The following is a 27,563-nucleotide window of genomic DNA, read 5'->3' on the forward strand; positions in this document are numbered from 1 at the left end:
AAAAAATCGATTGTCAAATCAATTTCTCTGATAGTAATATTAGTAATATTTCTATCACCAAAACTTATTAACATTCTTATCCCTTCATCCCATATTATTTTCATTCGAATTCAATTTTATTAATTTCAAAACACACAGTAACTTATATGATGGACAATATAAACTTTCGAAAAATGTTGAGGTTAGGTTGTTTTTTCATGGGGCATATTTGACTGTAGGTATAGAATGACTGTAGGTATAGAGTTTTGAATTCAGATGTCTTTAATTACAGTCTATATTTTATTGGCGCATAGGTAACCTAACCTAACCTACCTGTCCTCCTAAATATGAATATGCCTCATACTACAAAAACATTGTACTTATAGAGCCATTTGATAGACACGTCTATAAATTCTTAAACATAAACATAATAATTTACACGTCTACGTCTATTTATAAATCACACGTTAAAATACCGATTACAATTTCAGTACTTAATTTTATCGCCCTCTTCAATTAATTCCTTATACTAACAGCAACATATATTATATAACTATGTATTATATAGGGCACCCTTTAAGTACACCTTGTTTGGTACATGAAGTGACATAAATATTACATCATATCTATTTAGGACTCTGAACATGTATTTTATTTAATATTTAGGTTTCTGGTAAAAGTTTAACACCTTATATAAACGAAGAACCGTATGTAACAAGGCCGAAGCATTGGCATATATCTCAGGACTGGCCTTACGTACACTAAAAATGGTACTAGTTCAGCGGTGTCCTCACGAATAGGGTTGCCAACCGTACTATATTATATAGTATTGTACTATATTTTGGCTTTCTGTACTATATAATTTTGGAAAAATATATAGTACGCTAAAATACTATATTTCCGATTAAACTTATTTTACACTTATGTTTAGTATTTTATCTAAAAGTACTATATTTTTTTGAAATTACTCTATTTTTGATGCCTTATTCTGGAAAATACTATATTCCACCAAAAAATTGTTTGCAACCCTACTCACAAATTCGAGCCAATCGTGCAGTCTAACGCAACTAGTTGCGACCAAGCGCGCGGCCGCGCACGTGAACACATCAGCCACACCGCTGCACTGGCCCCATTCATGCCCCATTCTTGTTGCCCGTAAGGCCAGCCCTGGGAGATATATATATATATATATATGTGACGTTATCTATGAAAAGGGACCTTATTGTCGATGGCTCTTACGCCATTATTAACGACGCTCCGATATAAATACAATGCCGCGCGACGCTACGCGGCGTAAGCGCCATCGACAATAAGGTCCCTTTCCATAGATAATGCCCCATATATATATATATTCTTGGTCAACCAGATTTTGACAGTAGAAAAAGGCGGCAAATTTGAAAAATGTAGGCGCGAAGGGATATCGTCCCACAGAAAATTTGAATTTCGCGCCTTTTTTTACTGACAAGCTTTGGTTGACCAGCTATATATACGTCAATGGGCCGAAGTCTATATTAACTTGTATGATTTCGGTTTATTAATTCATGATTTATCAATAAAATGCACTGTTATTTTTTGCTCAAGCTTCGCAATAGCATGATTATACAACACACAGCTTTGGAATAATTATGGACAGTTAAGTTACATACAAGTATACAAGGATTCAATTAAAAGTGTATTTTATGAGCTGACATGTCGTAAATATGTAATTTGGAGGCAGTATAACTGCCTCCACAGCGCAGCTGAAAATTATGGAGGTACTTATTAAGTTTATTATATCAAATTATAATGAAATACTATAATAACAAATTAAGATACCTGAAACTGATATAATTTCCTTCATATAATTACTTAAAAATCTTCATTTTTAAACGCGATAATTCAGTTTGATGCAGGAACAGTAAAATAAATCTTTATCGACGAGTTTAGCAGTAACGTCCTATTGTTAGAAAATGAGTTGATGTAGCAGATGCAGAGAAAAGTGACCCCCCACCACCCCCCACCACCTCCGGCATAGAAGTTTGTATGCAAAGGTGCTAATATATGCGCAGACAGATTTGGTTATAAAGAAAACTGTGCTTTTTGTTAAAGGATATTTAAATCTGAAAACTAACAATAATGTGGTAATCTTTCAATTATATTCTACTACCATATAATACCAACGTTAGATAAATTCTAGATTTATATTCAAAACAGTATCAGATACTAACAAATAAACATGCTATGGACAGCTAGAATTACAAAATAGTTAATAATGAATAATTTCCCAGATTTACTTAGCACGAGGAAGAATATTTCAGGATATTTAATAAATATAGGTACATTAAATAATATATTTTATTTTTATATATTATAATCTCCTACGATTAGAAGAAATTTATATATTTTTTTAGTTTGATTATTACATTTCATCCAGTTATAATATATGTCTAGTTATGTTAAATATAGCTGATCAAGTTTAAACTCATAAACGTGGTGTAGGTATATTTACATAATACATATACGATTTAAAAAAACGCATGAATGATACCTAAGAACCTATTAAGTTATTTTTAAATGATTTAACTATAGTAAGTATACGTAGACATAAAAGTGTGTATAGATTTTCAGTTGGAATATTCAAATATAGGAAATGTTATTCTGAAATGTATGTATGTTCACAACCTTCTCTATATAAACTCTGTGCACAACCTCTCAACAAAAGTTCTGAAACCTGTGTCCGTGTACAAATAAATGTTCAAACAATCAGGTAACCTGGCTAAATATCGTCGTATAACTAGTTAGGGCCAGATCGTTTAAAAGTTTCGTACAATTTTAAAGCTTTTTCCATCCGAATTTCGTTCCGGTAGGAAAGTTTTCCTACAAACCCTGCCAGCCCAAAGTAAAACCAAAAAATATTAAACGGAGACTTCGGTTAAAGGGTCGTATCGTACTATAAAAATGTTTACTACGCGTAAAATAGAGATACACCTATTGTTTTTAAATTAACCAACCAGTTTACCTGATATTCGAGTACAAATATTAGAATATTGGGAAATAAAATAAAAATCATATGTAAAAAAAACATTTCAAAATTTATTTGTAAGATAAAGAAAATACTTATCAAAAAATCTTGTAACAGAGGGCCAAAAAAAATCACAACAACAGTAGTTCACTTAAGTTCTATTTTCCTAAAGTTTTACTGTGATAAAGTATATAACGATTAATATATTATTTATATTTTAATATCGCTATTATTAATATATATTATTTCACCTACAAATGTAACCAATGAAAAGCATAGGTACACATTTTTTATTAAAATTATATTTGTATTATTTGGTTACATTTGTACGGGTAATTATTGTAAAATCACAAATCAACACCTTAATCTCTTGGATTATCTATCTACCACTTTACGGGGATTCATACACTGAAGATGTCCCTCGGTTGGATGCCAGCATTTCTGAAAAGTATGAACAATCGTTATGAAATAACTTTCATCATTGAACTAAACACAATTCAGAGGAAGTGAGTAAAAAGAGGAGACTTAAATCACAATGATGGGATCGAGGTTACAGGCGAGGCTGTAAATTACGATCATCAGGGAAAATAAATATGTGTAGCATGCTTAAAGGTTAGGTTTGAATTGCGACTTCAGCGGCGCTGTTACTGGAAACGTTGCAGCAAAGGATTATTATCCTATTATAGTTGTCATCGTTAATCCCCTTGAAAAAATGAGTGATGGAGTTGAATGTTCCAATCGCGACAGCAATGTGGCAATAATATCACCGCAATTTATCAAGGAAATCGAGAGTGACATCGTCCGTTTTCCATTGCTACAGACAGTTACAATTCGAATCTGACCTCTGGAAAAAAAGTTAACAATACTTCTCATATATAACAAACCGCGAGCGAGGGAGCAGATTCGAACTTACTAATTGATGTACATTTTATCTCATGTCTCTCGTTCGCATTTACTCTCTCTTCTCTATACTCCCATGAAAAAGTAAAAATGCGTACCTACCAGTTTTTATGCGAGCATTAGTAACTATTAGTAGTTATTGGGCTACACGTCTGTGGTGTACCTGGAATTAATTACACACAAATAAAGCAAAAAAATCAAGAGATTTCTGTCCTGTCACATAGGTCTTAATCTCTCGCTAACATTAGCAAAGCGGTAAGTATGTGTTTAGAACTCAGATTAACAAACTAAACAAACCTTTATACCTAGATATTTATATACCACAGCGATTATTAGTAGGTACCTAAGTACTAAACCAAGTTATTTGTACGTGTAGAATTAAAAACTTTCACTTATTTACTTGACTTCTGTTTTTCTTAATTGTATTTTTATTTATATACATATGCCTAAATTAAAACTTATTATTTTTCAAACTGCAAAGAAATATTTATTTCGAATTCTAGACAAACCAATCGGCAAAATGATAAGACTTTATCTTAAGAATTCTCATACAATTTAAGGATGCTTGAAGATGCCGGTGGCACAGCAAGGTAAAACTTCAAAACGCGATAAAATAATCACGTTTTATTTTCGATTTATTTTTGCTAGTGCTAAATTACAAAAAATATTAGTAGCAACCAAGTCTTGTAAGTGGTAGAAAGTGGCAAGCAAGCGTGCACTCTAGGGCTGAAGGCATTAAGGTTACCTGTCGCGCGGCATGGCGTCCTCGTCGGAGTCTAGGTCGTACATGTCGGTGCGCGCGTAACTGCGGTTACTGTACCCACCCATGTCCACTGAAACATTCCAACGTAATTATTAGGTATAGCTAAATCAACCAATTGTTTCTTTTCGTTATCATTTATGGATCATGGTGGCCCATTGGAACTTACATTTTGATATCTAAATGATGTAATTTTGTTATCATTCCCGCGTGCATTTCGCTCGTACTTGTTCGTTGGCACGAGCAAGACGCACAGGCGAATGATAACAAAATGACACCAATTTGATATCAAAAAATAAGTTTGTACGAATACGAAGGGCTGTAAGCACCGCTGCTTCCTGGTGGGCACATCCATTGTTTAAGGGAAACTTAATACGAAAGAAATAGGTTATACAAAAACATTACCTCTTGTGGGATCATAGTCTTTCTCGGCGTACAGCGGCGGCAGCATCTGGTGGGGGGTGGGGTAGAGACCCGAGCTGCGTTTCTCGTAAAGACTGTCTGTATCGCTGTGTGCGGGCATCCTGGAAAAGCAAATAAATATGTTGAAGTAACAGTTGTCGAGTAACACCGGGAATGGATTCGGCATTCGAGTAAGAAGTAAATATACCTAGAGTAGTCCTCGAAGCAGCTGTACCGCCAGAGCGCGAACGCCAGCATGGCGGCCGCGACCACCACGCCCAGCGCGACCACTACCCACACCGTCAGCACGCCGCCGTCGTTAGGCACTGAGAATTCCTGGAATACCAACAATGTTGCGTTTATTACCGGTCTAAGGTTGCACCACGAACATTAAAAAATCAATGAACTGATCAACTGCAAATAGGGCGTCGCTTCGGCCAATGTAACAAAGAGCTGTCAAAATTATCGTTTTAGTAAATTTTTACGAATCATAACTACGAAGTTGACAGATGGTGTAGTGTGACGGGCCCTAAAATACTATGTAAGTATTAAGTATATTATTTAAGTATTAAAAATATTAAAAGACTAAGTATCAAAATACCAATTTTTAACAGCTAGGTACTTAGTACGTATATAGTATATAGCAATAAGTTCTTTTATAGATCGACAATGTGACTTATTTCCCTAACCAGAAAAAGGTATATTCTGTGTTTTGGCGCGAGATCGTCCTGATCGATTTTTAAAATGTGTTGAATCCAAATCCATGAAGAAGAGCGGAGATGGAGTTCCTTAGGAGAGGCCTTCGTCCAACAGTGGACGTCTTTTGGCTAATGATGATGAAATATTTAGAAACTTTAATTTTAATTAGGCAAAGGTTTAATCTGTGATGACACGAATCATATTAAATGATAGATTCAGCGCAATGATTCGCATAAATTAAATTGCAATTTATCCAATATCTTTCTCAAGCTCAATTGTATCTATACCTATCTATTGGAAGCCTGTAGGGTTTTCGCAATTAAATTACCATTTCTCTACGCGGTCTCCAACTCGATTTATTAAAACCGGTACACTTTGTTAACCCTCTACAAGGCTATTTTGAGACCCACCTCAATACCCATCTGCCTGAACCTGGCCGCGAAGGGGTCCACGCCCGCGTACGTCTCCCACATGTTCTGCAGGTCGGTGCTGTTGAGCCGGAGGCCATCCTCCTCGTCCTCATACACCAGTGGCACCGAGAACCGCACCTGCGAGCACTGCTCGTAGCCCGGCCATGCCACGTTGCAGAAGGAAGCTGAGATTAGCTGGGTGATCTCTGTACTGGAAAAAGATTAAGTTGAGAATTAATTTTACTTTCTTCTTGTTTACTTATATACCTAATCTCTGTTTCTCAATTAAACTCGCTCGCTAAAGTAAAGGTTTGTCCACGAAGAAGCGGTCAATTAATATGATTTAATTTGTATTGAAATAGTAGTTTAATTAAAACACATAATTCGACCCATGTTGATTTACTCGTACTGTCGTCAAAAATACGTGGTTTAAATCTTTCGGCTGTGTCGGGTGGAACAGAACGAAGGACTTTTATGCAAACAGGGAATTGTTTAGGCTACGTACTTTATTGTTTGTCACTTATGAATCACATTAATATTTCTAACCGTTTATGAGTTACTGTTAAAATGATGTATATTTTCTATTAGAGTCATAACTTATTTGTTTAATTATGAGATTTATGAGTAATATACACATTAGTATTAATTACCACAGATATTTACCACAATAGTGGCAGTGACAACATTCAGTTTTAATCGGCGTAGTTAATAGGAAAATACATTAATATTTATTGTCTTATTGCGCGTACCAGTATTTAAACCAATCAATTTGAATACGACTAAATTCACAAGATTGTTGTGGTACATAAAGTAGACCTTTAAATAATCCTTTGCCTCAATGACTACTTTGACCTGTGAAAACTATTCACTTCATTTGTACCTATGTGCTTTAAAAATCGCGGACGATAATTTCCATTACCTTGTAATGTGTAGGTACTTCAAACTTCAACATTTATTCAGCAAATAGGCCACAAGGGCACTTTTACACGTCAACATTGAATTTACATACAAGCAACAAAATAATAATAATACATCAACAATTATAAAATACAATAATAAAATACAACTGCAACTACCACGTTATTCCAACTGAATAAAATTAACTTCAAATAAACAACTGACGGAGTTACGATCTCGCAGAATTATGCCAACATACTGCATCTGGCCGCATGCCAACAGTTTGTTGTTCTGGTCCCAGATAAGCAGCTCTTCAGGTTATCTTTCAGGGTATTCCTGCATGTATTATTCATGTCATGTTGTATTTAAAACACTAGGCCGTATGCGGTACATGGATGTTTATCGCATCTGGTGTATATTTAGCGCGCTGTCAAGGCTGTTGTAGGCGTAGCAGCTAGACATGCAACGGATTTCCGCTTTCCATTCCACCTTTTATACTTTTCGTATTGAATTGAAACGGAGCAGCTACGAGCTACGAGTATCTATCTAAATTTTTAACTATCTTCTAAAAACCCTTATTTATTAAATTGCTATCGTAAGTGGAAGGACTGTTTTTTTTTATTCATTTGTATATTACTTTTGATTAACTATTCGCATTACTAACTTGTACGTATTACATATTTATCACGTAATTTGAAAATGATTTGTAGGAAATACATAAATAATATTATATGTACCATGACTACCATGTTTACCCTAAGTAAAAAGGTGATTCCTTCGTGCTGTAATGTAGGTATACATAATCAATTACCTTCTTATAACGAGTTGACGTAATTTGTGTCTTTTAGTTCAAGGCCTGGTATCATATGAAAGTCAAAACCGGGTTTTATATCCTCTGTTCATTGTAGGTAATCATTTAGCAGCATGTGTGTATGCTGAATGGGATATTGATAAATATTATGATGTGGGGGCAGTGTAAAGGCGCCAATTCATATCATGGTTTGATATCGTTAACGTTTTGTTAAATATAAATGCCATGCTGATTGCTGATGTATGTAGTTTTCAGGCTAAACATTTATTATAAAGGTATAATAAAATAACATTACAGTTCTGACTAAGCGAGCATTAAGTAGGATGTTTATCTACAATTCTACACACATATCATAACCCCTCTATGATGCCTTCAAAATCCGTAAATACGATGTACGAGAAATTAAAACTTATAGCTAGAATATATATAATTATGTAGAGGTGCACATTATCATGTGTGACATCGGAGACAATGGCAGTGAAGTGAAGTGCAGTGACGTATAAATTGATTTAGATTGACTGATACCTGATGTTGTGTCGTTGATAAGGGGATTACTGAGGCATAACAACAATGTATTAAATATGAAACGGCTAGGTATATGCATTAGTATCGGGACTATCGGGAATAATGCTAGAACTTGGATTTTTATACTAGCTTATAGATCAAAACTAGTAGATATGATATTATGTATATTATAATTTATGTCTCGAAGTTTAAATTGTACATATTTATACAGGTTACAGTGAAATCGGAATAACATGGACCATTGAAAATATTACCGAAAGTACCTAGGTACTATGTTCAAGACTCACGTTGTTTTTTTATTGAGAGCACGTGGATGTCCAAAACGCACGTTTTAAAAAACAATTTTACAAAAATCGCAAAATTTTAAACATCCGGATAGTTTTGTAATTTAACATATTATACTAGTATATATGATTGGTGTACTTATAATGATAATGCCCGAATAATATAGCATTTTTAATTCCATGAAATGGATGTTTAATCATCCATTCCAATCTGCTAAATTACCGGAAACTGATGACGCATGTCAATCAACGCGAGTGAAATATACATACATACTTACCTATTATTTTGCGGAACATCAATAAACATAAAACACTGATATTGTACTCTTGAGGACCGAACGTTGACCCTTGAAGTAAATTTGATTTACAAAACTTTATAGTAGGTACCTATGCCGCTTTTAGCTTATATTCACAAGTCATTGGTAATAACGTGCAAGCAGAGATCATACAATTTCTTTAATGTTATGCCATGGATGCATGGAACTATATTTTAAGAAGATATATTTTATATATTAGAAATTAATTAAAAAGTTGTGTTAGTTACTCACCAGATCGCAAAGCTTCCGCGGCCTTCAGCGTAATGCCTGTTGAAGCCTACTCACTAGAGCCTACTGAGACGGATTGAAGTTTTATACTACATTATGATTGGCTGATGCTATTTACTAAAACGATATTCTATCCACAACAATTTATTACTCGATCTCATTATTATAAGAACAAATAACTTGTATCTTTGATAAATCTTTGTATTCTAATATTAAGTTTAATATTTATACCCCAGTCTTTTAATGATTATATTTACAACATTTCATAAATCGATATGTTTCTTTTTTTCACTTTTTCTGGCTTTCGTAGCCGGTGCCAGAGCCTAGATAACCGAAAGTGCATAGAAAAAAATTGTATCTCTAAATCTCATACAAGTTTTTCTTCTGTAAATTTGACTGGTTTGTTTAGCACTTCAATTGTATTGTCGGCTTTGACCACGCAGTTTGCTTTGGCAACTGATTCATTATTGTTAACGTTGTCTCTTTTGCCTTCTTCCATTTCTTTATTTTCCAACTTAACATCATTGTTGTTGTCTTGATTAGCCTCTGGTAGATTTAAGTCAGATTTCTTAGTAGCTACTTTGACGACTAGTTTTACATTAGCTGGTTTCTTTTTCTGCGAATTCTGCGGATAGTGGTGCAGAATTGCTGTCGTATCAAAGGTAATTTTGTCATATTTTACAATCTCAGTCGACCTCTTCGGCTTTTGTGAGCTAGGACCGGGGCCTAAGTCTACTTCTATATCGCTATTAGGGGTTTTCTTCTTTTTATTCCTAACTTCGTTCTCTAAAGTGACGCAGTCTATAATTTCTTTAGTATCCTCAAGTAAATCTAGAGCTACATCTTTACTTTTTCTAATATTTTCCATATAACTATTATAGAGGTTCATATCGGTGGTGTTGTTCTGTTTTAGCGGGAGCGAGACGGGGTGTTTTTTCTGTTCGGTTCTGTCATCAGCCGTGTATCACAATTGCTTGTGGTTGTGCTGTGAGCGATGGTCGTGCTTCGCCGCGGCCTCCTCGCGCGCGGCGTGTGTTAGCTATGTTTGAGACTGAACCATTGAAACGCTTGTCGTCTCCGTCACAATCGTGGGGACTGGGAAGTCGTCGCTCGTGGAATCGTAAATAGGAAATTCGCAGCACATTATGCACTTCAGAAACTTCGGCACTTCCACATATATGGCCGGAGGTATCGGTATCAGAGGTGACGTGGATGCTTTATAATATAAGTAATCCGGATTATCACGGTATTTTTCGTCCGCCGATCGTTCTAGCAACGGTATACCAGATAAGAATAATATGATAGTCGTAGTGAATAATGGCGATAATATAGCTATCCATTCGATACCTTCGATAACGTTTAGCGATATAATGAATATACCCCACCAGAGTACTACCTCGCCGAAGTAATTAGGATGTCTGGAAAGACCCCACAGACCGTCATTGCACCACTTGCCTTGGTTCACTGGGTCTTGCCTAAAGGCAAATTTTTGTAGGTCTGCGTATGTTTCTATTAACAAACCAATTATAAATACTCCCGCGCCGGCCGAGTCAAGCGTGGTCATAGTTTTGGGTGATTTAGGAAACGAGTGATGAGGCGAGTTAATAATGATAACGGGTAGACTCACGATGAAAACCCAGAAGGCTTGGAAGCTGTAGAAGACGGCAAATCTCAATGTGTTACTCTTACGGTCTTCAAATTGCTTGTCACGGCCGATGTGGTAAATTCTGTATATCAGGTACCCAGATAAACGCACTCCCCAGAGGCACACAAATGTGGTCACCATCAGCTGTCTACTATCGTAGTTTTTGAGGTGATTTCCACCTTGTCCGAGGAAGAAAGTGAGCAAGGCAATGATGATGAAGTTAGCGCCGCCAGTGAAGTCCGTCACTTTATCGCTCTGGAATAGCGACGCTATCGTGAAGAACAGAATTTGCATGGCAACTGTCATCATCGCGCTGATGGCGAAGTTGTTCCTGTCTATGAACGGTTCCATCTTATTTAATTATTTGACACTAAATGTTTGACAATTTGGCCTCAAAGAATACTGGCTGCATCGATTCCCCCATGACTATGTCGCATTGCCGCATTTCGGTGTTCACTTGTTTATCTATTTAAAAATGTATGGCACTGCGGAGTGAGAGTTAACCTAGCGATCGACATGAGTAGGAACACATATGACTCCGAAACATAATAGTAAAATATGATATAATTTGTTTTCTTCAGGTTTGTATGATTTATTGTTGGAAGTGTGCGTTCCAGCGGGTGTTCTCGCGCGAGGGATTGCACTACTGAAATAGACATGACGTTTGCAACACGCACGCGCGTCGAGGCCACTCGCGCATGCGCAAATAGACCTTCCTCCCAAAAACCCCGTAAACTTAGTAAAAATCCACGTGGGTTTTCCAAAATCACCGTTTATAATCTAATTAATACGGAAATTATTGACAGATAGACTTCAGAAAAGAAAATATTGGAGTGTTTTCTAAGTGTTTCATGCGCATTATTGTTAAAGTGTTCTGTCTTTTGTTAGTGGGTCAAAATGACGTAAACAAAAATATTAGGTCACAGGCAGTCAGGCACCTGTCCCGTCCGGTGGCAAGTGTAGGTAATAAGTATTCTTTTAATAAGCTCAACATGGAGGAAAAATATTTGGAGATTATTTCTGGAGAAAATATTTGTGATTGGGTTTCTTTTGGTCTTTTTAGTTCAATGACTATACTTAGTGTCTTGCAAGAGTGGTTCAGGATATTTTATTCGGTTACCGCGATAGTTACTCATGAAATAAAACGGATTATATCGCGTATATTGAATTTATACTATTTACATCCTGACGTTTCGAACTTACAGCGTTCGTGGTCAACGGGTGACAGGAAAAAAAACACAAACGTTGTAAAGGGTTCGAAACTTCGGGATGTAGAGTCTGTGCGGAAAGAGAAGAGTCGTAAAATGTATGGGGCCCAATACATTCCACGACTCTTCTCTTTCCGCACAGACTCTAGGATGAATTAAATATAAGCGATATAATCCGTTTTAATAGTTTTATTTCAAGAGTGGTTCAGATTATAAACTAAATCCGGTTTTTTTTTATAATTACATTCAAGCACTTGCACAGATTTTACCCGAGTACAGTCACCATCAAATAGATAGTAGTGACGGCCAAACCGAATATACCTATCGTAAGTATCACACCTTTGATACCATATAAATAAGGGAGTGTCACGATATATTTGGCCACTTTGGTCGTCACCATCTATTTCATCGTGACTGTACAATTGAAACATTAATAATTGGTATAGACTGATATCTTGGGTATTGTTTTGGCCCATTTCTAAAATACGTATTGTTCTTCAACAACAACTGTATGTATTGTTCACTGTAGGTACTGTATTGCTCTGATACACCAATATACGGAAAAGTTGTGAAAAAATTATAAAATTAATGATTCACAATCTCATACGTGATAGATAAGTTACTTGTACACTAAACAACATTCATTTTAGCAGAAACTTGGTCAGTTTGATAGCAAATATGTAATATAAACAAACGCAAACGTTTGTCTTTGTAATATAGTTTAAAATCGTCTATACTGAGCCTTAATGTTTGTTTCTTATCGTTGGATTATAATATGTATCGCAAGCGACGTAGGTAGTCAGATAGATAAACAACTAACAAATGCGGTCATGTTCACAGAAAGTCTTTGTTAGAAATATCAAAGGTGCTGCCCGCAACTTCGTTTATGTTGGAGGCTGTCAAAACTCTAAACATTCGAATATTCAAACATACACACTTTCACATTTATAATATAGAAGAACACACACACACACATCACATTCATAGTAAGAAGTCGGATGGAGACTTATTTCAAATATTTCAATTATTAAAAATACATTATCATTTTATTGTATTTTCTATAAGGTCAAGGTCTTAGTATTTGATAGCTTAATTCCCTAATTGTCTGCCTATTTGTCATCTCTATTCCTATTCCTGGGTATCTATAAAGATTGACTGTGCTAAATATACACATACAAAATACAATTAGGTACTCACTACGAATTGAAGTAAAAGCTTACAGCGTTGCAAGCTCTTAGATAGACCGTAGTTATATGTGTAGTTTTAAGAACTTGCAGTCACAAAACTTAAGGGTTCACTCGACTGCATAGGACTAGAACACCGGCTAGCCTAATGACTAGACTCTTTGATCTCCGAGATATGACAGTAGTGTCTTGAGTGGAGACTCAAGCTATTTCGGCCCACACGGCCCAAATGGGTTGGAATTCTTGTTTAGGCTTCCATAAATAGAATAGGCTTCAAAAACTTCTAACAATACTTGTCCTCCTTTACGGTTACGATACGGACTTTACACTGCTAGAAAAAAACTTTAGATTAAGTAGGTGTGTAATAACATTAACGTTCTTTTGATTTACCTATACAAGCTCCTGATTCATTTGTTTGTTACATTGTATCTACTACTATGTACTAGTCATAGGTACATTCCTACAAATGGTAACTACTTCACTTGTCCTTATGTAGTTCTACTTAACGGTAAATTGTTATGTTTTAATAAGTACAGCGATCCTAGTATTCGATCACGAGGTACAGCGACCTCCAAAATCGCATAGACTCTTTACGAATGATTTTACTGATAAAGTGTCACTATTTCTTATAAATATATTATAAAATTAGCAAATTATTCCCACAAACTTGTTAAAAACTGAAGAAATTTTAGAAGAATTAAGATACCTAAATAGCATATCAAAGTGGACCAAGTTACTTAGTATTTAGTACAAGTAATGAAATAATTATAAACTCACGTGGTGTTCAAGCCAGGTTCAACGCCGTTCGCGTTGATATACATGGTAGCCATGTCAGCTACGAGTTGGCGGAACTGGTCGCTAACGAGCTCGAACTCGGCGAGGGTCAACCCGCCCAGCAGCACCGTCAGCGTGTGCCGGGGCTCGGGGAGCAGGGGCTCCGCCTCCGGCTCGGGTTCTGGCTCCATGGCCGGAGGGGCTGGGGATAAAGGTTATTTTAAAAGAATATATAAATATTAATATTATTATACATCAAAAAAGATTAAAATTAAATGTGTAAGGCCGCAATTAGACTATCATAGATAAGAGTCATTAAATATGTAGAAGTTAGAACCTATGATGGTGTAATAAGAATAATTTTAACAAGTACCTATACCTTATCTTTGTACTGGCCGTGTTTTAAGCAAATAAATTTCTGATTTCTGATTTCTGAAATTGTAGGTAAGTACGTAGGTACATATACGATCATTGATCATAACTGTAGGATTATTACAGTCAAATATGATCCCTTATTTCAATAATAATCTAACTACAGCCTTATACCCGCCATATATTGACAGATTTATCCGCCAGACATATCTGCCGACAGATTGACCGTACAGATTCCTATAGCTACCTAGCTACTTTGAAAAAAATATACGAGAAATAAATCTTGTTTGTTACCTTTAGTTAAGTAATATCTGGCAGGACGTGATTTAATGCACTTATTGTAGGCACATCGTCATCAGTTTGTTATTTGTTAATTATTACCTAGCAGATAAACTTACCTACCACATATTTATTATTAGGTATCAGTGGGTAGGTTAAATTAACTTTTTGTAACCAAAGTTGTAATGTAACCAATGTTAATGAAAATCAAAATCCAAAGTATTAGGTACCCAGAAAAAAAAATGGAAGATAAAAAATTATAATATAAAATTAACCGACTTAGTAACCATGCGCTATGACTGTGGAGTTTATTTAATTAACCAGCAGGATAAATAATTTAATAGGTAACATGTTTTTTGCTCAAGTAAAATGTGGTCGACTAGCACGAGCACGACCTTTAAATATATCTCGCAATAGACTGGAGAACAACTAGGGTAAAAAAAAACCTAAGTAGGTATATATTAATCTTTTTGATGTCGTCCGAGTTTTTTCTTACAATTATGCATAAACATTTATTAATAGTCACAGTTTTAGTACCTGTGGTTTTACGATATACTTACTTATATTCCGAACGTCTAAATCCCATCTAAATAATAGCTACTTACCAATTACTTTAAGAGTAAGACTGAATCCTCGCATCCAGCTCATTCCCATCTTGGAATCAAAGCGAATGAAAATCCTGTCCACGTCCATAAAGCGGAAAGCGCGTGGCTCGTTCAGGTGGTACGAGAAGATGATGCCTTCAGCACCGCTGTCGTCCACTTGACCTGCCGACAGTAAAATTGTACACATCACCAAGAAATATTTCGGATATAAAATGGAATGGATGATAGGAAAAATATGGATTTGAGTGCTGTCTTACAATTGGCTAAATTTTTTAAATCCCAATTCTTTACAATAATAGAAGTACTTTTAGCTAAATGTCCCCCTAAAGCGGAGTCTAGGCTAAAAAGAAGAGAAGATGGAATTACTAACCTGGTTTGACCATGAGGTAGTCCCCTAAGGCACTATTCACAGCTAAGTCAGTCACATTCAATTCAATGCCCTGTCCCTTGCCGGTGACAATCCAATCCACAACTCTGCTAGTAGGGTATCCTGCGGGATAATTTTCTGATGTGATAACCTTAGTTTCGCCATATTCTAAAGTAATTTCATTGTAAACATGGTTTTCTGAAAGAGCTTCAACGTCGAATACGTCGCTGTGTTGGATCTCAAAATCCTTCATCAATTTTACAAGCTGATCGTCTGATAGTTCATCGACATTGACAGCTTTCTTTGGTTTTTCGTCATTTTGGTCATCGGAGAGTAAAGCATCATTGATATATGGGACTTCTTCTAAAACTAGTTCTTCAGATTTTTTTTGTTCATTTGCATATTGAATCGGTTCATCATTGTCATTTTCACTGCCTTTAGCTTCTATTTTAGCTAGAGTATCGACTTCCTTAGCTTCGCTGTGTTGTGCAAATAGATCAGATAAGTTGCTGTCAAAAATGTTTTCATAATCAGACTTATCGTCTAAACTTTCATCGGAATTTACTGCGTAATCAACATCAGCGGGTTTAAGTTTCTCATCTTCCTGGCTGTCGCTTTTGCTAAGTTTATCTAAAGTTTCAAACAACTTGTCTAAGTCTTCATTCAAGTCTTCATAAACTTTATCAACCGTATCATCATCTTCGTCTTCTGCCTTAACGCTAGAATTACCATCATTGACTTCTTTTTTACTGCCAATATCAATCTGATCCACTTTGTCAAGATTTTTTTCTTTTATTTGATCTTCTGCAAAATCATTGGGTCTTAGGCTTTCCTCCAAAATAGCGTTAGTTTCATTCACTATATCATTTAACTCGTTGCTATTTACTTCTACGTTTTTATCATCGACAGCAAAATCGTTAGGTTTTTCTTCTTCTTGTTTTATAATAGTCTGAGCTTCTTCCATAATTCGGTTAATTTCTTCAATTGATTCAGGAGGTGGAAGAGGAACAATGTTGTCATTTTTAGAATATTTCGGTTCTGGTATTTGCAAATCTTCATTGTCTGGAACATTTGCTTCTAAATCATCTCCGCCATATAAAGCATAGTCATCATAGTTATTTTCACTTTCTGAATGACTAACATCTTCATTATTCTCATCATCAAGGTCACGAATTGGCTCAGCTATATCTTTGTAATCATTTTCACTTTCTAAATGACTTTTCAAATCTTGATCATTTCCATCATCATTATCACGAATTGGCTCAGCTTTGTCTTCATAGTCATTTTCACTTTCTAAATGACTTTTAAGATCTTGAATATTTCCATCATCACTATCACGTATCGGGTCAGAATCATCGTTAAGTTCTTTGCTTTGCTCTGACCTATTATCTTCAAACTGATAATCATTTATTTTACCTTCATCTTCAGCTTCGTACTCTACCTTTTGGTATTTTTTTATGTCTTCTTGCACTATTTTATCGATTTCATCATGCTCCCTTTCGATAGCGACACTAGCGTCAAAGTCGCTATCTTCTGCAGAACCTTTTTGTTCATCATTGTAGATGCCAAGTTGTGTGAGTCTTTTTTTGAACCACTCTTCGTCATACTCTTTCCAGTCATCATCCCAATCACCAACAGACTCGTCGCTCTGGGCTGTAAAAAGATACAACATTAATAAGCTCCTCCTTAATTTAAATATTTACTAGTATTTTAATCAGCAAATTTTATGTTACAAATATGTTCTCTCGTTTATCGTAACGCTTGCCAGGCGACAGACATCGCTACGCTTCAAAAGTATGCTTTTGAGGGGTTTTCTGTCACTATGCCCACATGCAAAATTAAATTATGTAATAAGCTCGCAGTTGTGATAAAGTCGGCAGTAAGAATAGGCGTAGGAATCTCTGATTCGGCAGGGCCCAAGCGCCCATCGGCTACGCTGCGGGTTTCTATAATCAAGTGGACAGGGCATCTGTTGGTCAACGGACTGGTAAAAAAGGGGCGACAAGACCAAAGTTTAGTTAAAAGGTCGCCCAGTCGATTACCTACCTACAAGTATGTATGACACAGTTATTATCAAATCAAGTGGTTAACCTAACTGCGACCTGTGCACTGCGCAGTGACACTCAGGGTCAACTGACTGACTCACTGTTATCATCACTGTGCATGCCGTTTCCAAACAAAGCACATTAAAGTCGGCGAAACGTAAGAATTTATATTTGACAGGAATTGACCCTTATATATATGAAGCTAAAGCTATCAGATAAACGGTAGGTCTTAGTTGCATAATATATACATACAGTTGCAGTTGTATATTAAAGGCCAATTCACAAAAGCGTCAAGCTATCATTTCTTATATTGCGACGACTATAATTCAAAAGGTTACTTTTAATTTCAACCATACCTGACTCTTGTACTGTACGGCTACCATCAGTTTGGCACTGACATAAACGCCATCGAAAACGCAATTTACTTTCTATATACATCTCGCTCGTACTCGCATATTAGTGCGAACGAGATGTATAGAAAGTAAATTACGTTCTCGATAGCGTATAATAATATGTCAGTTTTGACACTGTCAGTGACTCATGGTACGGGCTCTTGTTTAAAACAATTAACATTGTAAATGTCGTCAGGTGACAACCAAAAGTCACTAATTAGTAATTACTAAAAAAATAATTAAACAAAAATCAACCTTATTTAGGTATTGATATGGTTCACTATAGCTATTAACTTGTGGTAGTAATTAGTGAGTTTGGTTGTCACCTGACGAATGACGATGTATTGTTTTCAAAGAAGTGTGCCACAAATTTCATGAATGTGTTTTTAGTAATAAATGCGCATTTTACTTATTAAGTTCCTAAAAATATTTTAAAACAAGAAATTCAAATTTGTTGTCAGGTAAAGATTATAATTTATAAATTAGGAGGAAAAGAAATGGCGCGTCGCAAATTAATTATTAAAAATACCCTTAGCCTCCTCTTAATAAGTACCTAAATAATGTCGCGAATCGGAGTTTATGGTTTTTGCTGTAGGTAATGTAGGTCTCTAAATCTGTTTACCAGTAATTTTGAATGCCCTATATGTGCTATTGCTGTTGACTGTAGGTACTAGTGGAAGCATTTCAAATCCTTCAATATTCGTGTTTACAACTAGGTTATCCTGTACCTAACTAAATATTGTGTCATAATGATCGCAATAACATTTATGAGATTCATTATCAACTGACGTCAAACCTTTTATAAATTATCTAAGAGCGGATAGTTACAATTAATTTCTTGAGGCCTCTTTTATGAAAGGTCTCATGTGCGGTGGCGCCTTATGGTGGATAGGTCTAGTTTTAATTTAGAAGGACTAGGTGGACTGAGGAACGCTACATGGTTCGTGACGTCAATAGGTAACTGATGCAAATTTACACCAACACCCGGTTAGGGACCGGCCATCGTCAACTGTTTTATTTATTTACTGTTATTTATCCAGTCCAAGCATGAATCTAGTATTAAACTGGATTGGGCATCATGAGCGGTGGGGATAACTGACAGAACGGGATAGACTTATGTATCTTTCAGTAGGAGTAGCAGCGAAAGCGCTATTATTGTTTGTCCTTGTCACAGTCTCACATTTTTTTTTATTCCCCACCGCATGCCCACCGTAATTAGTATGGATGATTGGTCGAATTTATTTGTTACCCATCACCATAACAAATAAATTCGCATTGCGTATGTTTTGTCCCTCATGGAGGCACGCGTAGACCACTTCTATAGGATGCTACCTTCTATGAATCCAAGAGTTTCCGATATTGAACTTGAAACCAACTAAATCACGATAGTTGATACTTTTCGTGTAATCCCTATAAATCACCGACTAGACAGTACGTCGAGTAGATACTTATACTAAAGGTACGTTTTATGCAAAATAATAAAGCGAAGTGATTGCGAAGTCGGACCCAAGCACATGTTTGTTGGTAATCAAACAAAATTAGATGGTTAGGTTTATTTAGCAACTTCAGGCGAAAAAAAAGTTACCAGGTACCTAATAAAGGGAATGGAAGCGTTGATTTTTTAGAAGTTCGTTCGTTTCGTGAAATAACAGTCATCTTTAATTGGGACTGAGTTTGCTAGAAACTAATATATTAAAAATAATATTTTTTGGTACCATAAAACGGCGTGAGTAGGTTTAGAGAAGGTTTGAGGGGATTTTAAGGCTACTGCTACAAAAATTAATGTATTCAAATTTAAAATGGAGCTATAGTAATACGCATAATAAAAAAAAATCGATTCAACAATCTTCCAAAATCACCTTTGTATGAAAACCCCTCTCACCCCAAATACGAGGCACTACGGGGTGAGGTGGGTTTTCCTCTTTATCGTCAAAGTTATGAAATGGAACTACCCAAAATAAAATAAAAACTAAAATACAAACGTCCGGAACACTTATTATATACACCATTCAGTTTTCATATGTAAAAATAAAATGTTATCGAGGTTTGAATTTCAGTTTTGACCCTACTCACCCCATTTTACGGTACCAGGCATGGTTACTGAATTTTACTTTAGGGTCGTTCTACCGTTTCGTGCCGATTTCGTGTCCGAGCCCACATGAAGCGTTAAAATTATATTTTTTTACTTGTGGTTATTTTTAAAAGGTATGTTTATGTGGTACGAAAAATGCGCCAGTTTTGGAATTTAGCTAAACCTAATGATCTATTAAATAAAAATTAAAAGCGGCCAAGTGCGAGTCGGACTCGCCCATGAAGGGTTCCGTATTTAGGCGATTTATGACGTATAAAAAAAAACTACTTACTAGATCTCGTTCAAACCAATTTTCGGTGGAAGTTTACATGGTAATGTACATCATATATTTTTTTTAGTTTTATCTTTCTCTTATTTTAGAAGTTACAGGGGGGGGGACACACATTTTACCACTTTGGAAGTGTCTCTCGCGCAAACTATTCAGTTTAGAAAAAAATGATATTAGAAACCTCAATATCATTTTTGAAGACCTATCCATAGATACCCCACACGTATGGGTTTAATGAAAAAAAAAATTTTGAGTTTCAGTTCAAAGTATGGGGAACCCCAAAAATTTATTGTTTTTTTTCTATTTTTGTGTGAAAATCTTAATGCGGTTCACAGAATACATCTACTTACCAAGTTTCAACAGTATAGTTCTTATAGTTTCGGAGAAAAGTGGCTGTGACATACGGACGGACAGACAGACGGACAGACGGACAGACGGACAGACAGACAGACAGACATGACGAATCTATAAGGGTTCCGTTTTTTGCCATTTGGCTACGGAACCCTAAAAACATGCGAAAAATTCATTTTCCTCGCACCTAAAATGGCGTACCATTGGGTTCGAAAATTAAAAAACACTATTATTTGCAGATAAACCCTACTTTCCATTATTGTTTATAAATAAGCACATAATCAGTATTATAATGGTACATGGTACGTATTTTTAAAGTTAAATTATCATAGAGAGAACGCACTTTTTAATTTTGTCACGCGAAAGACTTCATTTTCACTCTAAAAAATTGCCACTCATGCCAAATCTAAACGCGCCTTTATTCACGAATAACTGTGATTGCTACGTGTTTTTACTACCTTAGTCTACCGCAATACGTCAACGAAGGAGTTTTCGCGCTCTTGATTTACGAGTAATTTAGGTTCTCCTCACCGGAAAGGCACTTTGTCACGGTTACTACTCATTTTTATCCATTAAGTAATTTGGTGCTATATATATTGCAAAAAAATCACCTTGTTAATAATCTGTTAGCATTTTGGTATATCTTCATTACTTTTACTTGATGACATTCTAGCCTTAAAGACTATAAAGAAATTTAAAAAAACCGTCGAAAGTTCATTCCACTCCAATTCATCCCTCTCCATTTCTTCCAATATTGTCGGGTGAAGGAAATGAACCAGTTTGGAAGGAAATGAACAATAATTTTGTATGACAGATGTGATACCTTTTTATGTTTTTAGCCCACAGCCCAAGAGTTATATACACACATACGCTCTTAAATCATAACTCCCGTGTTTTGAAACGTATATATGTCCAATTCTTTCGCCTTCGTTAGACCGTTTGACAGAGTTTCAGGGTATAGGTTCTTATCTATACCCGACACTATGTCATGGGAATCCTGTTGGTTGTGGATATTGCATATAAATAAGCAGATAGGCGCGTAAGTAGGTTTTTTTTGTCATGGCAAATATTGTAAATATATCGGCTAGATACATCATATTTCCAACATTTTATAAATGCGGAACATTTTGGACAGATACCCGATTGAAACTTATCTAACGCCTATTAATGAAAAAAATATGCTAATTAAAATACTGAAAACTTTTGATAGTTCGAATAAAGCTCAAGAGCGAGTCCTCCGACGCCAGATATTTATGAGGAGGGTCTCACAAAGATCTGCTCCCGGGAGCCTCTTTTTGTGCTAAGTTAAAAATACAGGTTGGCCGTATCAGGGAAATTTCTTGTAACTTTGTAACCGTCTAAAGGCCAAGCTTTAGAAAAATCTAGAAAGTTCATGAAACAATGGTCCAACACCATCTAGAACTGGAGAGGAGCGTCCCATTCCCACCCATTTCTGCGAGTTCCGCAAAGAAAGAGCAAGCAGCTCGGAGCGTCCGATTGTGGTGCGCTTTCCTGCGAGGCTGATGGCCGAGCTTTCGCAGGAGAGTAGACCTTAAATTGTTTCAATGCCCAAATGCAACCGATGCCGAAAGCCGGGCTCCGCAAAAGGTGTTAAAAATTTCTTTTAACTATTAGCAGCGGGCACAATCGTGCGAGGTCAAAGACTGAGCTTCAATGGAGCTGACCTCAAACAAGAACCAATAGCCGAATGTATTAAAAAGCAAGGCCGAAGGCCCGGGGGAGCTTCAGATAGGGGCACATTTCCGTGCAAGGCCAAATATCAATCTGCAAGAGAGCAGAACTTTGCTAAGTGAGGCCAAAGGCCGAGGTCCGCATAAACGCTGAAGGCCCAGTCCGTCTGATCACGTTGCGCTTCCATAGAAGACCTAACTTGAGAACTAAGAGAGCTTGAAATTTAACCAATGTGATCTCGGATCCTCCTGCGGCTTGATCTTTGCATTTTTCCTCGAAAGTGCGACTTGTTGAGTATACAACCCTATGGAGTTTGTTATTTATAATAAGTATTTTGATTATTGGGGCGTACTCGGCCTTTGGCCTCTATTTACACAGGGTTTTGTGTTTCGTAGAGTACGCTCTTCGACCTCCAATGGCTTTAGAGCTCAACATCGTGTTTGCGGTCCGCTAGTTTGCTTTTTAATACACAACTATTTGTTCGTCTCCATCTCTGCTGTCCTGCAGCTTTACCTCGGCCCGCCGTTCCCTTTGAAACGGCTTATCATGGTCGTGTCCGAAATATAATATTCTGGCCCACTTCATTATTTAAAAAAAAACAGCATCTGCCCTTTACAAAGACAGCTAAGTCACATTACCTACATCGATACTGGATACTTTAAAATTATACCTCAGTTCTTTCCCGAATTATTATTATTATTATTATTATTTATTCAGGTAATTACAACACAATATCTAATCTTAATTACAAAAGTATCGGTAAACCAGTAAGGTTTGTCTCGATACTCCATCCGCGGTAGATTTTATACAACAATAGAATATCATATCTTTTAACTTAAGAAACTACTTACATTCATAACATGCTCAACTTAATCTATCATTTAAATTACAACAACCGACACCACTGCACTGAGCGCTAAATAAATAACATTTTTCCTTATCCTATTGTTCTGCCGACCGGCCGCTCTGGCCGGACCGGACTGCACTCGCCTGGGCACAGGATGCTCCAATTTTGTTTGAGTATTTAATTATTTTATTACGTACCTATAGTTAACTAATAACCCTACCAATGATTTCAAATTTTGTAGTTTAATATTTGAAATTAATTACTATTATTACTTATACAATAATATAAATACCTATAAGTGCGAAGTTGACTCTGCCTGTCGGTCTGTCTGTCAAGTCATCACGCTCTAACCACTGAACCGATTTTGATGAAATTTGATATGGAAGCTATAATTCTTAGGAAGCGAAGGGTGGGGGGGGGGGGGATGCAATACGAAAGTACTAATTCTAATTCTACAACTAATTTTCTTACAGCTGATTCAATAATGCTCTTTTAAGGTAGTTTGTAATATTGTTAGGTGAAATTTCTGCCTTCCATTCAGTTGGGAGTTTATTTATGAGATCTGGTAGTATAAATTGCGATGTACGTCGTCCATAGAAGTTTTTAAATTGAGGTTTCTTTAGCACGCTATTTGTAACCCGCCTGGTCGTTTTTGGATGATCAACTATATGCTGTATTTCGATCCTAAAATATTGTTCTTTCAGCATTTGGTATTCAAATTTCGTGTGTACTGGTAATACTTTGCACATTCTAAAGAGGTCTTTGTCAGATTCACGATTATTTTTAACATTGAGGGGTACAACAAGCTTAAGTAACCTAACCTGTAAATTGTATATTTTGTCAAGATAAGACTTAAAGGTGCGACCGTAGCTACTTAGACCGTAAGAAATAATGCTTTCAACAAGCGCGTTATAAATATCTAATCGTATTTTAAACGGGACTCTATTACGTAAAATATACATTTTTGCCATAACTGCCCTTAACTTACCACAAACGAGGTCAATATGAGCATCCCAATTAAACCGGTTGTCAATTATAAGGCCTAGATATTTTTGTTTTAGAACTTGTTCCAACTGTGGACATTTGCAGCTATTCGTTGAGTCTATTTTTCTTGAGTGCAGACAGTCGTGAACATGACCTACAATGTGAATTGCGCGCACCGTTCTCGATTGGCTAGAATAATATATTTTATCATAAATAACGATTGTTTTTTATAAAAATTTGTAGATAATTTAAGCTTTTTTAATTTCATTTATGTAAGCAGTTTTTTACATTACAAATCTCATTATTATGTTTCTAGTTCTGACAAATAATGAGACCGAAAACGAATACTGAAACATCGTAAAAAGTATTGTTAAAAAGTAGGTTATTATATTAAACAGGTCAACAGGGTAGATATACTTTTAAAAAGCCATGATATTTATGGTTCCATCGTTTAAAATATCATCACTTTGATTTTGAGCAATAAAGTTAATTTATATTTAATCTAATTTCATTTCCTTCTATTCGTGTTTCATTACCTTCCCTTGCTTTTTCATTTCCATCTGTGCCTTCATTACATTCCTTATTTGTTTTCCAAAAGTATAACTAGTACATAGGTGCCTTTCTTAAAATAATATACACAATACGTATACACATTCAGAATATCAAACTCTACACTGTAACTTCAAAATAAAAAAAATCTCCAAAAAAGTGGCAAATCGGCACGAAACGGTAGAACGACCCTTTAAAAATGTGTCACAACTTGGAAATGTCGATCTAAACATGTTACCTACCTACTTAAAATTGTAACATTGCGCTTGTTCTAATCTATTCAAGGAAAAAGGATAATATTTATTACCTTGTGACGTTAGTAGTACCAAGTTACTTTTATTTAGTTATTTAGTCTAAATAAATACATACTTACAAAACTTTAATCCCATTCTTTTTCAACAGGCAATTTCTCTTTATTGAGACAATTCTAACAAACCCAAACACATTTATTTATGTGGCGTTGTTTTATCACAGAGTTCCAATGGCCACTTCCTGTGTCCATCATCAGATCTGCTCGATTATATCGCATTTCCACCCAATATACACATGTAGGTGAAATGTCAGCTCAATCAAATAATGGGAAGTGGGTCTAAATTAGCTTGCAATATTTCACCCGAACAAGCTTGACATAATAATAAGACAAAAACGTACAGTAAGCTGCAATAGAAACAGAAGAGTGCCAAAAGTAACTGCCACACTCGAATTGATGAACAAAGAGAAATACCTAAATATGTCTTTAAGGTATATGAACAATTCATTAGGTATTTAGAGAATGATAGACATTTTTGGAGTGATGTCTTATCCGATACTATTAATGCTTTACTTAGATGCCGGGACCATTACGTCAGAGGTGATATGACTACCCATTTCACAATAACAAGTGATTAATTTGTCTTTTTATAGTATCTAATGAAGCTATGATTAAGCCTAACTAAAAATGGTAAGTATTCAGACTTGACCAGAGTAAACTGAGGTTGACAGCAGTTTGTTAAATAGGTACTCTTTTGTTTTTTATGCGCTTATTCTGCAGATCAAGACAATCAAATAAACAAACAAAAAAATACCAAATAATGCCTATAAGTAATAAGAAAGTAGTAGGTACTCTTATTTACAGCGAAAGTGTGTTAAAGTAAGTATACCTAGTTTTTGTTTTTATATAACTTTAGGTATAGATAATTATGCACTGTTTTGCGTTTTCTTACTAACATTATATCGACACAGCAAAACAATGAAGGGTAGGTACATAACTTACCTATACCTACCTACTCTACTCACTTATAAATCGATATGTACACCTTCTGACTTTGACCTACATTATTATGCAGAGACCCGTTTATATTTTATCGTTCCTTTATTGACAACAAGATCGATCCCATATGTTACCTATTTAAAGTAACTGATATTTTTGCAGGTAATCATTTAGGAAAATATATGAGTAATTCTAAACAAACTAAATTTTGAATTGAATGTATCTGTTCTATGATAGATAAGTAATTGAGAGAGAATGGACGACAAAAATGTGCTTGTCTTAAGCCGGCTTCCCACGGCTCGTGTTTATTACTGGCCAGGCCGGATCGCGCCACGCCTGTGGATGCCTGTGCGGTTGATTAAGCCGGCTTCCCACGGCCCGTTTTTTCACAGATCTGACCGCGCCTCTACAGGCCGACAGATCGTGGGAACGGTCGCATCCGACGAGGCCTGTGCGCTGTCCCAGGTGAAATGAACTGACGCAGACGCGCCCCTACAGGCACCGTCGCGCCGCGCCGCGACGCGCCTTTGAAGTTACCGACTCCCGACGGATCGGACGGGTGACGACAGGCCTCGTCGGATGCGACCGTTCCCACGATCTTCGGCCTGTAGAGGCGCGGTCAGATCTGTGAAAAAACGGGCCGTGGGAAGCCGGTTTTACTTTTAAAGGCCTTAGAAGTGGCTCGTGTGTTTTGATAATTATTATACGTATGTTCTGAAAATAATAATTATTTTATTTGTCAGCTGCAGAGAGCTCTAGCATCTTTTAGTTCCCTACATATAAACAATACAACATCCATATGTTGTGTTGGACAATACAAACTCTATGGGATTAATATTTTTTCTGCAACTAAAAATAACTAAGTACTTACCTGATAGTAGGTACTTAGTTATTTTTAGCAGCTGGCATAAAAACTTGTAAAATATAATGTCAACAACATCACTTCGCGGTTAGGTATATGCGCCGTTTTTGTTGGCTGTACATATGTATTAAAGTAAGAGATGCAAATTAAATATTTGGATTTTGGACAAACACTGCCCTATGTGTTGCCGGTATATGTATATTATGTAGGTACTTAATAAGGAAATGTTCGCTTCAGCTGGCGCAAACCGGCGAACACAGACGCATAAATAGGAACATAAAACACTAGTAGGTACATATACCTATATCTAGTGCTGAATAACATTTCCTTGGTTAGTACTAGTAATAATATCCATATTACTAATTATGCGGCAATCAAATTACCAAAATAAATAATAAGGTACCAACCTGAAGCCCCAACGACGAGTGCACACAAAAATAAAATCCAAATCTTCATATTAACACATCTGTCTCACAATAAATGGTATCAAATAGTCAATAACAGTTTGTATGAAACGTTTGCATGAAAGAGTAAGTAGTAACGCGAACTTAATGCGCGCGCGCCGCCGGTCGGAAGTAGACTGTC

At 36.1% G+C, this 27,563-nt stretch overlaps 2 protein-coding genes across 3 annotated transcripts; both read right to left on the reverse strand.

Annotated features, from left to right (window-relative positions):
• Positions 1–3,033: 3,033 nt before the first annotated feature.
• LOC134659013 (uncharacterized) lies at positions 3,034–27,563 on the reverse strand. 2 transcript variants are annotated; one of them, XM_063514630.1, is made up of 11 exons: positions 27,386–27,563; positions 16,420–17,300; positions 15,651–16,359; positions 15,281–15,442; positions 14,028–14,226; positions 6,152–6,362; positions 5,251–5,378; positions 5,046–5,164; positions 4,626–4,713; positions 3,983–4,043; positions 3,034–3,421 (listed from the first exon to the last, which is right to left on the reverse strand). In XM_063514630.1, the coding sequence occupies exons 1-10, from the start codon at positions 27,432–27,434 to the stop codon at positions 4,025–4,027; spliced, it is 2,565 nt and encodes an 854-aa protein (XP_063370700.1). In that variant the 5' UTR covers positions 27,435–27,563; the 3' UTR covers positions 3,034–3,421; positions 3,983–4,024. The 2 variants fall into 2 exon arrangements, with proteins under 2 accessions (XP_063370700.1, XP_063370693.1); XM_063514623.1 differs by lacking the exon at positions 3,983–4,043.
• On the reverse strand, positions 10,074–11,667 carry LOC134659074 (uncharacterized). Its single transcript, XM_063514683.1, has one exon. It carries the CDS (start codon positions 11,207–11,209, stop codon positions 10,253–10,255), a length of 957 nt encoding a protein of 318 aa, XP_063370753.1. The 5' UTR covers positions 11,210–11,667; the 3' UTR covers positions 10,074–10,252.

Source organism: Cydia amplana, chromosome 2 (assembly GCF_948474715.1).
Source record: "Cydia amplana chromosome 2, ilCydAmpl1.1, whole genome shotgun sequence".
NCBI lineage: Eukaryota > Metazoa > Arthropoda > Insecta > Lepidoptera > Tortricidae > Cydia > Cydia amplana.

Excerpts from the sequence above, each read along its gene's own strand:
- LOC134659013 (XM_063514623.1), bottom strand. The coding sequence starts at position 27,434 with ATGAAGATTTGGATTTTATTTTTGTGTGCACTCGTCGTTGGGGCTTCA. Across the intron at positions 4,714-5,045 it reads AGACTATGATCCCACAAGAG|TGGACATGGGTGGGTACAGT; the intron begins GTAATGTTTTTG and ends GGAATGTTTCAG. Across the intron at positions 3,422-4,625 it reads GACGCCATGCCGCGCGACAG|AAATGCTGGCATCCAACCGA; the intron begins GTAACCTTAATG and ends CATACTTTTCAG.
- LOC134659074 (XM_063514683.1), bottom strand. The coding sequence starts at position 11,209 with ATGGAACCGTTCATAGACAGGAACAACTTCGCCATCAGCGCGATGATG.